The sequence below is a fragment of the Erinaceus europaeus genome, chromosome 17 (assembly GCF_950295315.1).
Source record: "Erinaceus europaeus chromosome 17, mEriEur2.1, whole genome shotgun sequence".
In the NCBI taxonomy this organism is placed as follows: Eukaryota; Metazoa; Chordata; class Mammalia; order Eulipotyphla; family Erinaceidae; genus Erinaceus; species Erinaceus europaeus.
In genome coordinates this window covers 67,122,987-67,138,689 of record NC_080178.1, presented here as the reverse complement: position 1 = coordinate 67,138,689, position 15,703 = coordinate 67,122,987, and the positions used below count along the sequence as shown (strand labels likewise).

Below are 15,703 nucleotides of genomic sequence, written 5' to 3'. Positions count from 1 at the left end.
TCTTTCCCACCCTGTTCCTATGGGGCTGCGGCACTGAAGCAGGTTGTACAGAGGTGGGAAGGCGGGGGCCAGGGAGACTTTCTCTGGTGAGGCCATTGACGCCAAGGAGTGTCAGGGTGCTCGGTGTGCCCTTTGAGGGTGAGGGGATGGGAGACCTAGGACAAAAGTAGGGACGCGTCTCTTCTCCAGATCCTAGAAGGAAGAAGCAGCATGGGCCCAGGACGGTTTGGGGAGCAGCAGCTGATGTTTATTGGGGACCAGTATCCCTATGCCAGACCTTGGGGGTCTTGCCCCCAGCGTCTCTTGCCTCGGCTTCAGTCGTCGCTGTCGAACTCTGAGGACAGACCCTGCAGCAGGGGCAGGGACATGGAGTGCCGGTCGGGGTCCCCGGGGCCCCCACCCTGAGCTCCTGGTGGGGGGCTGCGGGGACTGAAGAGCCAGTTCTCTGCCAGGGTTGGGGATAGTTACAGCTTGACTCATGCTCTGGCCTTTCTTCCTCCCTTGTTCCTCCCTCCGGTCCTGTCTGCTGTGCTTTCCACCTCCACCCTCCCTCCAAGACCATGCTTCCGCTTCGGCCTCCCCGGCTCCCCCAGTCCATCCCCCTCCTCCACCAGAATCCAGGCCAGAGTTAGGGGCACCTCCACACGTGTCTGCGCTCGACACCCATGTCTTCTCCCTCCACTCAGTCCCATCCCTCTCATCTTCATGTCCCCTCTCAGTACCTGACAACATCTGGGGCCCCCTTCGGAAGGGGTTTCGACCCTTGTAGGAGACTCTTGTGGGTCTGCCATCTGGCCCTTCCTGGGGTGGTGGTGTGGGTGGGGCTGGGACAGGTGGGGGCAGAGCAGCAGCTTCGGGGCTATTGACAGGGTTTGATACGGGGGCCAGAGGTGGCATGATGCTGAGGTTCGGTCTGACCCAGGTGGCACCATGGGGCAGTGGATCTTTGGCCAGGGACTTCTGTGGTCCCAGCACTCCCTTGGGCTGCAGTGCAAACTTTAGGCAGGAAAAGGCAATAGGCAGTGACCGTTGTAACCGGAGCAGCTGGGGCTCACGGGCTGTAGGCGACAGTCCCATCTGTAGCCAGGAGCAGGAGAAGACCTGGTAGATGACATAGACGCTGTGGGTACTTCGGAGCCAGGGAAGACTCTGCTGTAGGCTCACCTGCCCTGGTGGCAGCAGAAGAAAGGCTACCTTCTTACGCAGGCCTCCCATATGTAGGCGGATCCGGCAGGGCTGCCCATCCAGCAGACGCATTTCTTCATAGGCTAACTCTGCTCTGCCATTGGGTGAGTATTCCCGGGTGCAGTGGGCAAAGGCACCCTCAGATCCTGCCTGCTCCAGAAGGCTGGGGAGTGGCCCCACCGGTTGGAGTGCCCGCCGGCCCTGCCGCCCCGGCAGGACCAGGCGGGTGTGCGCTGGGCGGGACTGTTTTATTAACACACCCAATAGATCGTAGCAGGTGGCGTCCGACAGGAAAGGCACTGCCACCACATTGCTTCCAAAGCGCTCCTCGATAACCTGCAGGTGGCCAATTTTAGGTCGGGAACTGTGTTAGCATTAGGAATGAACTGGCTAACTAACACCCTCTAGCCTACTCTCGATGGGCTCTTCTAGTCTTTGATTACATCTCCACATTGGGCTCAGACTGTTAGACTTCCTGCTCACCTCCCAGTCCCCTCTAGCAAAACCCCGAGTGTCTATTGTATGCCAGACTTTGCTAGATACTGGGGGAAACATGAAAGAATGAGAGTCTGTCCTTGTCCTAATATAGCTCCGTCTAATGGAGCCAAAAATGTACACTGTAGTTAGCTAAGCAAATAATAACAACCGAACCACAAGTCATTCAACTTATGCACAAAGGTCTCTAGGTGGTAATACTTGAGTTGTAATGCATTAGCCAGGTAAGGGAGAAAGGTCCATCCATTCAGGGAGAGGGAAGAGCTGGCATACACCTGGGCATCACCTAAGACGCCCGTCGTCAGGGACCTGCAGTTACATAATACTCAAGTGTAGGGAGTGAGGGACACCCACAGGAACTCGATTATGTAGCCGAAAAGTGAAGGGAACCATTTGCAAGACTCTTATGTACGAAGGATAAGCTCAAATAGTTTTAGAGAGCTAATTTGTAGTAACACATGAAATGAGATAAGCGGTAAGCCAAGAGTGATGTAGCACTGCAGGCAGGATACGGTGAGTCCTGAACTAAAATGATAGGGTATGATATTTAGGATACAAAATTAGTAAAACTTAGTAATTTAAGGGATATGGGAAAATGAATCCTCAGGGATTATTCTTAAGTGATTGGCTAGATGGGTGACATCAGGATGATTACCCAGAAATGCCTTTGGAATGTTCATTCTACACTGTTTCTAACTCTTTAGTATATACCTTCTGTCCTAGTTACAGATTATTTATTAGTGCCATTTCCAGTGTGTGTGTGTGTGTGTGTGTGTGTGTGTGTGTGTGTGTGTGTGTGTGTGTGTGTTGATTTAATTTATTTGATTGGTCAGAGAGAAATGGAGAGGGGAGTGGAAGATAGAGAGGATGAGTGACACTTGCAGCACTACTTCACCACTTGAGGAGCTTCCCCCCTGTAGGTAGGGACTGGGGGCTTGAACTTGGGTCTTTGTGCATGTCACATGTGCCCTTGACTGGGTGTCCCATTGCAACCCCCTCTTCCCCTGTTATGCTTTTAAGGATTCCAGTTCCATTTGGTTTGGGCCATCTTGTCTTGACCGTTTAGGGGTTGGTAAATTTAACTTCATGACCACCTGGGAAATCCTGTCAGATCCTCTCTAGTAGGGTCTTGACACGTCTTGGATGTCATTGACTCAGGCTCATGGCTCTAGATTCTTCCAGGGAGCACAGAGATTCCCTCTTGCACTCCTTTCATGTTTGAGACTTATTCTGAAAGTGGATTGTGCTCTATTTCTCACCCAAGCCCCCAAACCCCATATGTCTGTGTCTCTGCTCATAGAAAGGCCTGCCAGCTCAGCTAGCTCCCTGGTAGACTTGACCAATCACTTAGGATCTGCTTTTGCTACATAGAGCTGTTCTGAAAATATAACTTCTTCACCTGAGAGGGTAGCTAGTGAGTTGTGTCACTACTTGGGACAAACTGGGTGTCCTGAAGACTCTGCTATCTGCTTGGGGGTATAACTAGCATTCTTTCTTGACTGCATGAAAGAATTTTCCATCACTTGATCTCCTTTGCTTCACTAAGACATTTTGAACATTTTCTTTTGACTTGAGGGCAGTAAGCTGAAGAAATGGCCTCTGAGAAGAGCCAGCGGGGCTCCAGGGGTGAGAGGAAAGGGGTGTTGCGTTGGTAGTTTTATGTAAAAGGCTCTGCTCCATGAAAGTGAAAAGTCCACTCATCACACGCAACCAGAGAACTCTACCTTAGCTGCTCCCTTGGTGCCGGGGATCTTAACACAGATAAGACAAATAAGCGTCTCCAGAAGTTCCTCTAACAAGAATATGACATTGGAAAAACCTAGTTCTTACAGTTCAAATTTCTGTTAAAAGTTTAACCTCTGATTAAGCTGGAGACTCTTCTCAAAATGTAGACATGAACCTGTCACGGAGGTTTTATTAAATCCTTTTCTTACCTTTGAGGATTCTAGTGGCTAGCGTAAAGTAGAGTAAGCGGAGCGGGCAGTGGCGCACCTGGGTAAGCGCACACATTGACAAACCCTGATCCCATTTGCAGGAGGTCCACTTTACAAGTGGTGGAGTAGGTCTATCTTTCTCTCTTTCTATCTCACTGTTCTCTCTGTCCTCTCTAATAGAAAAAAATAAAAGATAAAAAAAAAGGAAAAAGATGGCGACTGGGAGTAGCGGATTTTTAGTGCTGGCGCTGAGCCCCAGCAATAACCTTGGTGGCAATTAAAAAGAAGAAGAGTAGCGCACACAGTTCTGTACTATAGTGATTATTGTAAGACCTTCCTCTGTACTTTGACTTGTAGGTGGGAGTGCTGTGAACTTTTAAAAACCTATATATTTAGATGTCTCAGGGGAAGCCCCAGAAAGTGATGCTTGAAGCTTATCTTTGTGGATACACTTTTGTTGATTTGAATTCTGAATGGGGGGCTCTTCTCTTTAACCACATGCTCTGCAAAGTGCCAAGAGAGCTAGAGAGAGGAAACCACATCACTTAAAGATGTCCTTCTTCCTGATTTGTCACGTAACACCTAGTTTACCCTGCACATTGCTAGCCTGACTAACCAATTTCTATTTAAATAGGACAGGGAGTTTTTTTCTGATACTCAGAGATTGTGTGGCTTTTTAATACTTGGAGATGCTGTTTACCTTCACACAATTCTGACTGATCTAGCTCAGGGCCAAATTTTTATACCACTTTAAATAGAAAGCAGTGATTAATATTGGGAAGACCCATTTCCGCTTCCTTGGGAAGCTGACCTTTGAGGTCATGACTTCTAGTGCGGCAGGGGAAGTCCTTTCCTGGTTTGCATCTGGTAGGCACCAATTTAGAATGGTTCTTTTAAACTTGCTGGGCTGCCTTCTGTTAGTGTCCTTTGTAGTCACATCATGTAAGTAGAACTTGATGCCTAAATTCTCAAGCCTTAGAAATTTGTGACTGTCTAGATTTGGTAGAACTTGTTAGGTAGAACTGCAACTGATATTTCCTGCTATTTCTCACTCTGGAAATTAAGATGGAGGGGATGTCTGTGAAGAGGTCAGAAGTTCTTTTAGAAAGTCGACAGGGCCTTTCCTCACTATCTTCTGTGTTTCCTTAATCTTATTATTTTTTTTCCCCCACCACTGCCCTTTTGAATTCTGTTCTAGGGGAAAATCTGCAGCTCCCAAAAACACATTTTCCTTTTCTCCTCTTTTGGTTTTTGCATCAGCTCTGTGATTTAACATACTGTCCACTCACCCTGTGAACTCATTCAGGTTTTATTAAGTGACTCTTGCTTGCCTAAGTGGAATGTCATTCCTTGCAGGAAGCCTTTCTGACCCCCTAACTCTTACTCTTAATCATGTTCCTCCTCTGCTCTCATCATTCCCTAGACATTGCCTTTCAAAGAATCATTCTGATGGTGATTACATTGGTGGTTTGTACAAAGCACTACGTGTGGTGCCTGAGTCATATGTGAGCACTGAATAAGTCTCCAGGCTTCCCATCACTGCTCACACCTAGTAGGTCGACTTCCTCTTTGACCCTCTTACCTGACCCACCTTATCCTTGATGAGCGTCCAGGTGACATCAGCTTCATCCAGTGTCAGCAGGTGGGGGGTACCATCCAACATGGTGGGAGGTAGGAGAGACTAGGGCTGTGTAGGAGGGCAGTGGCTGCTGCAGGAACCCCAGGCTGCCCAGGGAGGTGAGGCTCCTGGCCTTAGGCTTTGACTTACTCCAGCATGAGGTCATAGAGGTCCTGCTTGGTGATGGTGGGCTGTTGGGTAGGAGGAAGCAGACACTTTCTTAACCTTGCTATTCCCTTAGCCTGAACTCATACTCTTGAACTAATCTGCTCTGCTGTATGGGGGAAGAATGATGCAGAGGAGAGTGTGTGTGTGTGTGTGTGTGTGTGTGTGTGTGTGAATTCTCTAAGGAAAGAGGATTAGATCTTGCCTCTTCAATTCCTTGATGCAGTTTGCTATGCTGTTTGTCAGCAGCAAATGATTTTGGTTGGTTGGGTCAGAGTCTTGAATGACATGAGGAGACATAGAGATCAGAACTTAAACTGAAGTCCAAACAGTAGTTCTCAGCCTTGGGTGTACTTCAGAATTACCCAGGAGCTTATAAATTTATTTCTGCCTGATTTCCCCCGCCCCTCAGTAGTTCTGAATAAATTGGTGGTAGTGGGCCTGGGCATCAGGATTTCTGCAGGCTCCCCAAGTGACTGTAATGGACCATTTAGGTTGAAGCCCAATAATAACGAGTTGGTTACACTTGCAGTGAAAACCAGGTGTGTGTGTAGGTGGTGCCATGCTGGGTGGTGACAGCATGGAAAATAAGAATCTAATTTGGACATTGTTGCCTTAGTAACTGGAGAGCTTTTTTCAGGAAGCCAGAATTTCCCAGGTAGATTTGAAGAAATTTCTCCTTAGGTGGCACTCCCTGTCCGAGGCTGCTCAGTGTCTAGTCTGACCTAGTCTATGCTTGACGTGCCCTTGTCTCTGCCCAGAGATTTCAACCTGGTGCTTTATGTGAAAAGAATCTCTCCAGAGGAACTTTTTAGTAGCTTCTTTCCCAGCCTGTCCCTTATCTGTTATATGAATCCTCTCTCTCTCTCTCTCTCTCTCTCTCTCTCTCTATCCTATCTGGGACTTCCCCTTTGTGCCTAAGAAAAGTGTGTGTGTGTGTGTGTGTGTGTGTGTGTGTTGTGTGTTCCACAGAGCACAGACCTGGAAGAGTTAGAATGAGTTTGGAGCACAGGGGAGGTACTCTGAAATTGTCAAGAAACATTTCCTTAAAGAGATACACCTGGCCACAAGGGAGGACAAGGCTCCTGACAAAGCTGAAGTGTGGGTGGGCGCTAGGTCTTTGAATAAAGATTTGACAGTGCTCACCAGTCTCTGCCCCCCAAGCAGGAAATAGCATAAAATGTGTGTTTAATCTTATATGTTAGGGACTGTACTCAACACTCTGAATGCATTATCTTAGCAAGTTCTAGGAAGATACTATTATTTCTCTATTTTACAAGTGAAGAAACAGGACCAGAGAGGTTACATAAACTAGTCCCAGTGAGTTAATGGAAGTTCTGAAATTTAAATCCATGCCTGCTATTCATTGCCCAAAAGTTTCTTTTCATCAAGGGAGAACTCTGCTCACTTGAGTGTGTGATGGGAAGGCTCGTCTAGTTCAGATCACTGTCTTTGCTGTGACAAGGAAATGGGCAGAATGAAACCAAATCAGAAACACCAAGTTTCTTGTTAAGATGAGTCAAACAAAGCCTCTTACATAGGTAGAAGTAGAGAGAAAGTGACTTTCACTAGGACAAGAGACATGGGAGCAAAAGTGACAATCAGTGCAAGGAGACAGAGATGCAGGGTACAGGGCCACTGAGGGAGAGAGCAAAGCACCCCATATCCTGAGGGTTCCAGGATGAGGATGCAGGGCTGTTAGTGGAATTGAATGAAAAGTATCTCTGGGATCTTTTTTTTTCTTTTTTTTTAAAAAGAGGAGTTCAGAGAGGTAGGGGGAGATTGAGTTCTGATGAATCCCTTATCCTGAAGCTATTATTATTTTATTATTTTGCTACCAGGACTACACTGGGGCTTGGTGTTAGCACTAAGAAGCCTGACAGCCATTTTTTTTCTGTTTTCCCCCCTTCTATTTTATTAAGCAGGACAAAAAAGAAATTGAGAGGGGAGAGGGAGCTAGAAAGGGAGAAAGAGAGACATTTACAGACCTGTTACAGCACTGTGAAGCGTCCTCCCCTGCAGGTGGGAAGCAGGGGCTTGAACCCGGGTCCCTGAGCATGGTAATGTGTGCTCAACCAGATGCACCACTACCGGGCCTCCTCTATCTTGTCTGGTTTGTTGGCTGATTACCATGATTCCCTGGGCTCCCAGATTCTGTATGCCTCTACTCTGACACCAGGCAGGTCTGTCTGCTCTTGGCTTATAACTGGAAACTGAAAGTTACTGAAGAAAAATAGATGACAGCTGAGTCCTGGGTGGAACAGATGAGTTCTTGGACTATCTGGACCACACCATGCTTGTGGGCCTATGGCTTTGTATGTTGTGGGTTCTCCCTGAGGGAAAAGGAACAGTTCACCTGCAGCATACCTGAGGGGTGACTGAAATGAGAGCATGAGGCGAACACACATGCAGGGGCTGTTCAGGCTGTAGGGATAATTTTAGGAGACCCTAAACCCTTATCTGAGTTCTCTCTCTCTCTCTCTCTCTCTCTCTCTTTTGCCTCCAGGGGCTCCATACGAAACCACTGCTCCTGGAAGCTGTTTTTCCCCTTTTGTGGCCCTTGTTGTTGTTGTTGTTGTTGCCATTGCTGTCATTGTTGTTGGACAGAATAGAGAGAAATCGAGAGAGGAGGGGAAGATAGAGAGGGGGAGAGAAAGACACCTGCAGACCTGCTTCACCGCTTGTGAAGCAACCCTCCTGCAGGTGGGGGGAGCTGGGGGATTGAACCGGGATCCTTGCACTGGTCCTTGCACTTTGCACCATGTGCACTTAAACCACTGCGCTACCACCCGGCCCCCTAGCTGAACTCTAAGAATAGATTTGTTTTGGAATTCAAAAAATTGAAAGATTTTTTTTTTAATTTTAATTTTTAAAAAAATTCTCATTTCATTAAAATTTTTTAAAAATTTTTATTATCTTTATTTATTTATTGGATAGACAGCCAGAAATCAAGATGGAAGGGGGGGATAGAGAGGAAGAGAGACAAGAGAGCCATCTGAAGTACTAATTTACCACTTGTGAAGCTTGGGGACCAGGGACTCGAACCTGGGTCCTTTCGCATTGTAACTTGTGCACTCAACCAGGTGCGCCACCACCCAGTCCCCTACTTTATTTGTTTGTTTGTTTTAAGAGAGGAAACAGAGTGCCTACATCATATAGTGAATTTTGGGGCAGTGTCCCGGAAACAAACATATCAGTATTTCTGCAGCTAAATGTATAAAGAGTCAAACAGGGACACAAATACTGTAAATAAGATCATGACAATTCATATTGATTTGGGGCCAAAGTTATGGAAAAGGTTATTGTTGAGAGATTTCTTATGGTGGAATTATAGATAAGGGAGTATAGGCTGATAGTTGTTCTAAGGTTCTGAGTAGCACAGGGCTGCTAGCAAAGCCTTTTCAATACATCACATAGTATGTGTGCAGTCTCAAAACACAAATGTTCAGAACAAAATATATACACTCGCCTACAGGGACAAATTTTTGACTTAAAGGGAGAACATTTTTACAGTGGTCAGTATGCAGTATGGGAACCCTTTGAGAATTGTACACAGCCAGGTAGTGAAGGTGCCTTAGGAAAGAGGCCTCCTGTGGTGGGTGGGTGGGTGGGTGGTTGACTGAATTCTTGTGAACATTGAACACAATTGATTTCTCTTTCCATGTACCAGAAGAGAAAGGAGAAAAAGTATGTGTGAGTATGTGTGTGAGACACAGGATTGTCAGACATACACGTTTCTTTATATTTATAATGTTGTAATAAACATTTTACTGCTAAACATTTTACTGCATATGTCCTTGTTGGCATCTCTAATTATTTGATCAGGATTGATTTATTGAAGAGGAATCCCTCAAAGACGGGTATCAACCTCTTAAAGACTCACGGCCCAGTTGGGATTAGCATATCGTCATAATTATCCACAAAACTGTTGCTTGGAAGACTTCTGACTTGATGAAACTATGAAAAAATGTTGACTTTGAGAATGACTGAGCCCACACCCTCTGTGGGCTTAGATGTCCACTCTGCCCATTTGACTTCACTCACTGTGCCAGTACCTTCTGGATTCTCTCTTAGCTCCTTGTTCATGATGACCAGGTCAGACCCATCAGACCCCTTACAGGGCTCCAGCATCCTGCTCTATATCACATCCCAAGTGCTTGGTCCAGCACTTGTTCACTGGCCACAATCGCTCCAGGCTCAGGTGTTCGTGGCAAATGCCAATACATGTGGTTGAGAGATCTCTCTTCTCAGAGAGCTTTGGTCTGCCCACTTAGACTCCAGCATTCTCTAATCTCATAACAATAACTCCCTGCCCTTTGCAGTGCTTCTCTTTCTAGACTCATGCTGGTGTCAAATAATCTTTTCAAAAATTTTTAATAATATTTATTGGGTAGAGATCATCAGAAATCGAGAGAAGGGGGGAGATAGAGAGGAAGAGAGACAGAGAGACACCTGCAGCCCTGCTTTGCCACTTGTGAAACTTTCCTCCTGCAGGTGGGGGCCGGGGGGCTTGAACCTGGCTCCTTGTGCACTGTAACATGTACATTCAACCAGGTGCTCCTGGCACCTCAAAGATTTTTCTGGATAAATAGTTCCTTGCAGCATAGCATCTGAGCTGAAAGCAGAGACCCTATTGTGCAACACCACGGCACTTCCTGCTTAATATTGCTACCCTCGGGCAGCCTCAGCAGTGTGACATAATTCCTGTTCCATCACATTGCACTGAACTCTTGCTGCTGGTCATATTGGCCAGGACAACTGGGGGTGCTGCTGAGGATTTTGTTTCTGAATTCTAGATTCTTGGATGAGGATGCAAGAGAAGAAAGATTATTAAGGGACTTTGGACTCCAGGCAAACAGGCGAAGTGGTTAAAACAATTTTCTAGGATACCAACATTTCTTTCAGTTGGATCCCCGACTCCGAAAGCAGGGAGAGATTCAAGCCACTCATTTTTGACACTGGCAGGAATGGAGTTGGGGGGACAGGATAGTTACACATGAAACCACGAAGATTCTCTGAACTGTGAATGTCTTAAAGTTCAGTGCCCTATCCAAACTGTGACCCCCCCCGACACAATCCAGATTCTCCCAGTACTGGAGGACAGTTCTGTCTAACTCCATCGCTAAGGACAGACTGGAAATAGAAGCCAGCTCCAGGAACAGGGAGGACTGTGACCACAGACAAGTACCCTAACCCTTGTCTCCCAAGGCAGTGCCACTATTCCCAGACTGCCAGGCCTAGAAACTGTAGAACTGTAGAGGAGCCTCTGTGGGAATGTGGGCAGGTAAATTAAAGCGATGGGGCCTGGTGGTGACTTAAAATCACTAGTATCATGATCCCATAATTCCCTGATCTAATTCTTTGAAGATTTATCTTATTACATATGAGAGAGTTTCACATGAGGCGGGGGGGGGGGGGGGGGGAGCCAGAACATCATTGCAGTACACACAGTGCTGGGAATCGAACCAGGAACCTCAGGCATGTAAGTCTAATGCTTTCCCAGCTCTGGCATCTCCCCAGCTGCCCTGCGTGACAGTGTGTAACTTGTGCCTCTTGCCTCCTCCAGGCAGGATCCATGGCTGCGCCAGATAGTGCAGGTGTAAGTGGTACCCATAGAGGGGCTTCACAGACAACACCTGTTTTGTAATTATCACAGTCACATGCAGATCATGGGATGCAGAACACATAAGCCACACATCCAGACTCCACCCTCTTCACCTGTAGTTTCCACTGGCCGTTAGAACTGTTTTTTCTTGAATGGGAAGATTTCCAGAAGCCGTTCCCTGATCTGCTTGGTCCGGACCCCATAGATGAGGGGGTTGAGGGCAGGCGGCAGCAGCAAGTAGATGTTCGAGAGAAGAATGTGCACGGACTTCGGGACCGTGTGACGACCAAAGCGGTGTGTGAGGTAGGAGAAGAGACCAGGCACATAGAAGGCCAAAATGACACAGATGTGGGAACTGCATGTCCCGAAGGCTTTGGCTCGGGCCTCTCGGGTGGGCAGCTGCAGTACGGCGTGGGCAATGAGCCCATAGGAACCCGCGATTCCCAGAATGTCGACACCGGACACAGCCAGGGAAAGGGCCAGTCCGTACAAATTGTTGGCCCGAGTGTTACCTACCACCAGCTCCACTACGGCCATGTGCGCACAGTAGGCATGGTGTATGGTCTTGGCTCGGAAGTGCTCGAACCGTGCCACCAGCAGGGGGAAAGGGGCAACAATGGCCACAGCTTTCAGGGCCAGGGCCAGCACTGCATAGCCCACGCGGGCTTTGGTGACCAGGCTGGAGTAGTGCAGTGGCCGACCTACAGCCACGGCACGATCACAGGCCATGGCCAACAGCACCCCAGACTCCATGGCCATCAGCGCATGGACAAAGAACATCTGGGCCAGGCAGGCGGCGTATGGCATCCACCGAGGCCCAAGCCACAGCACGGCCAGCAATCCCGGGGCTACAGATGTGGCTAAGCCTATATCTGTGGCTGCCAGTGTGGCCAGGAGTAGAAACATGGGCTGGTGCAGTGCAGACTCCACCTGCACCACTCCCAGCAGTGATCCATTGCCCAGCAAGGCCAGTACGTACATGGGCCCAAAGACCAGTGTTAGCCAGCCCTGGGTTCCCACTAGCCCGGGGATACCAGTTAGTAGGAAGGAGGATGGGCGTGGGGAGGTGCAGTTGGACTGGGGAGCTCCTGCCATTTTGTGGTGGGTGCGGGCAGTGCTTTAAGGCTCATGGGGGCATGACTTCCAGTGTGGGACAGACAAAGGGTGAGATTTTGGTGGTGCCGCCCATCCTGCCATGGAGTATGACGAGTGGTGATGCTGGGCTGAGCTACAGGGTTAGAACTCTGGCGAGGGTTGTGGGTGGATAAGCAAAGTCACAGTCTTAGCTAGGGCACGAGCTTCAGAGGATTGTAGGGGAGAAGCATGGTGACAAAAGGGAAGGGGTGGCACGTCAGGGCAGCAGTTACCGAAAAAGCCAGAGCCTTCCAGTTGGAGTTTAGCTGAGATGAATACTTTTTTTTCTCAGAGTGGAAGGAGAATCAGTCTTGGTCTCTGTAGATTGGGAGGGCCAGAAGCCAGCGCTGTGTAGGGAGCAGGGAGCAGGCTAGTCCTGTCTCAGACTGTATCCTAAGGCAGAACTTCTGGGCCTCAGCCCCTCAGCTCTACAATGGGAGTGGGCATCTTAAGTGCCATCCAGCGTTAACATTCAAGAATAAAGAGTAGAGAGAAAAGGGTTAACAGGGAGAGGTGGCAGAGGGGATCCGGAATGAGGCTGGCAGCCCGAGGGGATGGGCCAGTCTGGGGACTTGAGATGCTTACATTATTATTAACTTGGCGCTGAAGCAGTGAACTTGCGTATCAACTAGATCACTGGAACTGGACCTGGGGAAGCAACAGAAAATGAGGAATGGCAGCAATAAATAAACGACAAGAACCAGGAACTTCTCTGTCTCTTCTTTTTTCACAATCTACACTCATTCTTGGGGTTGCTGGGTAGGGGGAGTGGAGGTGACAGAAAAAGAGGAAAAGACAAGTCAGAGAAAAAGTTGTAAGAGGAAGAAGCATCTCTGAGGATGAAGGAGGGCTTGATCAGATTCCTCCCAGAATCCAGGCGGCAACAGAAGCTTAATAACTATTGAATGAATAGATGGCAAGGAAGCAAACACTAGCAGAAGATGGGGGGAAATTCCTGACCGGTGCCTGTGGGGCCCTTTTATGTGGCTTCTTAACCTGCGTCCCTCAGGGCCCTTCCCCTCCCACGTGTAGCATGTTAACTCTTCCCTGTTAAGTGTCTGCTCAGTGCTAACTCAAAAGAGTTAAGAAGGCAGAAAATGGGAGCAATGGAAACATTGTCTTCAGGGAGTGGAAAGAGCTGGGAAAGGAGACACTTCCACTGGGAGGACTTTGTTCAACCCCCTGAAGCCTGGAAGATAAGACTTAGTTTCTGTAATAGCATTCACCCTATTTTCTTTCTTTTTTTTTCTTTTTTTCCTCCAGGGTTATCTCCGGGGCTCAGTGCTGACACTACAAATCCACTGCTCCTGATGTTTTTTTTTTTTTTTTTCCATTTTATTGGATAGGACATAGAAATTCAGAGAGGAGGGGAAGATAGAGAGGGAGCGAGAAGATTAGACACCTACAGACCTGCTTCAGTGCTTAAGAAACACCTCTCCTGCAGGGGCTTGAACCTGGGTCCTTAAGCTTACTACTATGTGTACTTAACAGGATGCACCACAGCCTGGCCCTGCATTCACCCTATCTGATTATAATCACTTGTCTCTTTCCTCATCAGACTTTAAAAATCACCAGCAGTGCTTCTTAGTTACAATGTTTTCACTGCTCATCATCATGCCTACCAGGTAGTTGTGTATAAATAAATATTGATGGCTTCTCACTGTGGTGCAAAACTGCTGACTGACAGGGTTCCCTGCAGTTTCAGGAGCTTTTATGTATCTATGAAGATGAGAAAAGAAAAAAGTTACTCACCATCAACCACAAGCCCACTACATACAATTTCTGTGCTGTAATGAGAGCAATCCCACATGTCACCACACTGCAAGCAAATGCTATAAAAACATGGAGAATATGGGAAAAATAAGCTGGGGACATGGCATTTAGAAACTATAAGAAGCTGGGCAGCGGCACACCCGATAGAGTGCACACATTACCATTCCCAAGGACCTGGGTTCATGGCTCCAATCTCTACCTGCAGAGGGGAGAGGAAATGAGGGGAAGGTTCACAGGTGGTGGAACTTTGCTGCAGGTGTCTCTCTTTTTCTCCCTCCTTCCCCCGCCTTCTCAATTTCTCTTTAAAAAAGATAGAAAAAGGGGGCCGGGTGGTAGCGCAGCAGGTTAAATGCACATGGCGCAAAGCGCAAGGACCAGCGGAAGGATCCTGGTTTGAGCCCCCGGCTCCCCACCTACAGGGGTGGGGATCACTTCACAAACAGTGAAGCAGGTCTGCAGGTGTGTATCTTTCCTTCCCCCTCTGTCTTCCCCTCCTTTCTCCATTTCTCTCTGTCCTATCTAACAACGATAAACAACAAGGGCAACAAAAGGGAAAAAATAACCTCCAGGAGCAGTGGATTCATGGTGCAGGTATTAACTCCCACAACAACCCTGGAGGCAAAATAAATAAAATAAATAGAATTTTTAAAAAATAGGAAAAGGAGAAATTACTAAGAAATTGCCCCGAGAAGTTCTATGTAACGTTCATTAGTTCCCTTAGTGGTCATAAGCTGCAAAACTACAAAGCACTATCAATACCAGGAAGGAAGTTGACATTGCCAAGATAGACAACAATTTCATCATGACAAGAACTCCTCTTTTTGCCTTTTATAGGCACGCCCACATTCCACCTTACCTCTGCAGTCCTGTCAGTAACTCCTACCAACCAATGACCTCTAGGTTTTTACTTTTGCCATCTCGTGAATATCATATGTCTGGAACCATAACCTTTTGTGATTGCTTTTTTGACTGCTTAGTTCCTTCCAAGTTGTATGTATCAATCGTTCCTTTTTATTGCTGGATGACATTTTGTGGTAGGGCTGTACCACAGCTTGAACCATTCATTGTTGAAGGATGTCTGTAGTGCGATGTATACAGATTTTTGCAGCATTGATTAAAAAAATTATTAGTGATTTAATAATGATGAATAAGATTCTAAGATAACAGGGGTACAGTTCTACACAGTTCCCACCACCAGAGTTCGGTGTCCCATCCCTTCCATTGGAAGCTTCCCTATTCTTTTTTTTTTTTAATTTTTATTTATTGGATAGAGACAGCCAGAAATTGAGAGAGAAGGGTGGAGATAGGGAGAGAAACAGAGAGACACCTGCAGCACTGCTTCACCACTTGCAAAGCTTCCCCCTACAGGTGGGGTCTGGGGGCTTAAACCAGGGTCTTTGTGCATTGTAACACGTGCGCTCAACCACGTGTGTCACCACCTGGCACCAAAGCTTCCTTATTCTTTATCCTTTTCGGAGTATGGACCAAAACTCTTTATGGGGTGCAGAAGGTGGAAGTTCTGGTTTCTGTAATTGCTTCTCCACTGGACATGGGCATTGGCAGGTCCATCCATACTCCCAGCCTGTGAAATGTGATTTTTTTCACTGGGATAAACGCCAAAGAACATATTTTTGGATCATATGGTTGTTGGATATTTCTTTAGAAGAAGTTGCCAAGTTGTTTTCCATAGAAGATGTGGTTTTTGCACTCCTACCGATAATCCATGACTAATTTGAACAATTCAGTTTTTCTTCTTGTCAGTGTTGGGTGTTGTCACTTCCTTTTTTTTTTTTC

At 47.2% G+C, this 15,703-nt stretch overlaps 2 protein-coding genes across 3 annotated transcripts; both read right to left on the bottom strand.

The window, feature by feature from the left end:
* Nucleotides 1–225: 225 nt before the first annotated feature.
* On the bottom strand, nucleotides 226–5,345 carry C17H11orf42 (chromosome 17 C11orf42 homolog). Of its 2 annotated transcripts, none has more exons than XM_007527773.3 (3): nucleotides 5,206–5,345; nucleotides 723–1,521; nucleotides 226–445 (listed from the first exon to the last, which is right to left on the bottom strand). In XM_007527773.3, exons 1-3 carry the CDS (start codon nucleotides 5,275–5,277, stop codon nucleotides 315–317), a joined length of 1,002 nt encoding a protein of 333 aa, XP_007527835.2. In that variant the 5' UTR covers nucleotides 5,278–5,345; the 3' UTR covers nucleotides 226–314. The 2 variants fall into 2 exon arrangements, with proteins under 2 accessions (XP_007527835.2, XP_060032931.1); XM_060176948.1 differs by having other exon boundaries at nucleotides 5,197–5,324.
* Nucleotides 5,346–11,134: 5,789 nt separating this feature from the next.
* Nucleotides 11,135–15,634, bottom strand: LOC103117661 (olfactory receptor 52W1). Its single transcript, XM_007527774.3, has 2 exons — nucleotides 15,624–15,634; nucleotides 11,135–12,119 (listed from the first exon to the last, which is right to left on the bottom strand). The coding sequence occupies exons 1-2, from the start codon at nucleotides 15,632–15,634 to the stop codon at nucleotides 11,135–11,137; spliced, it is 996 nt and encodes a 331-aa protein (XP_007527836.3).
* Between the last annotated feature and the right edge of the window lie 69 nt (nucleotides 15,635–15,703).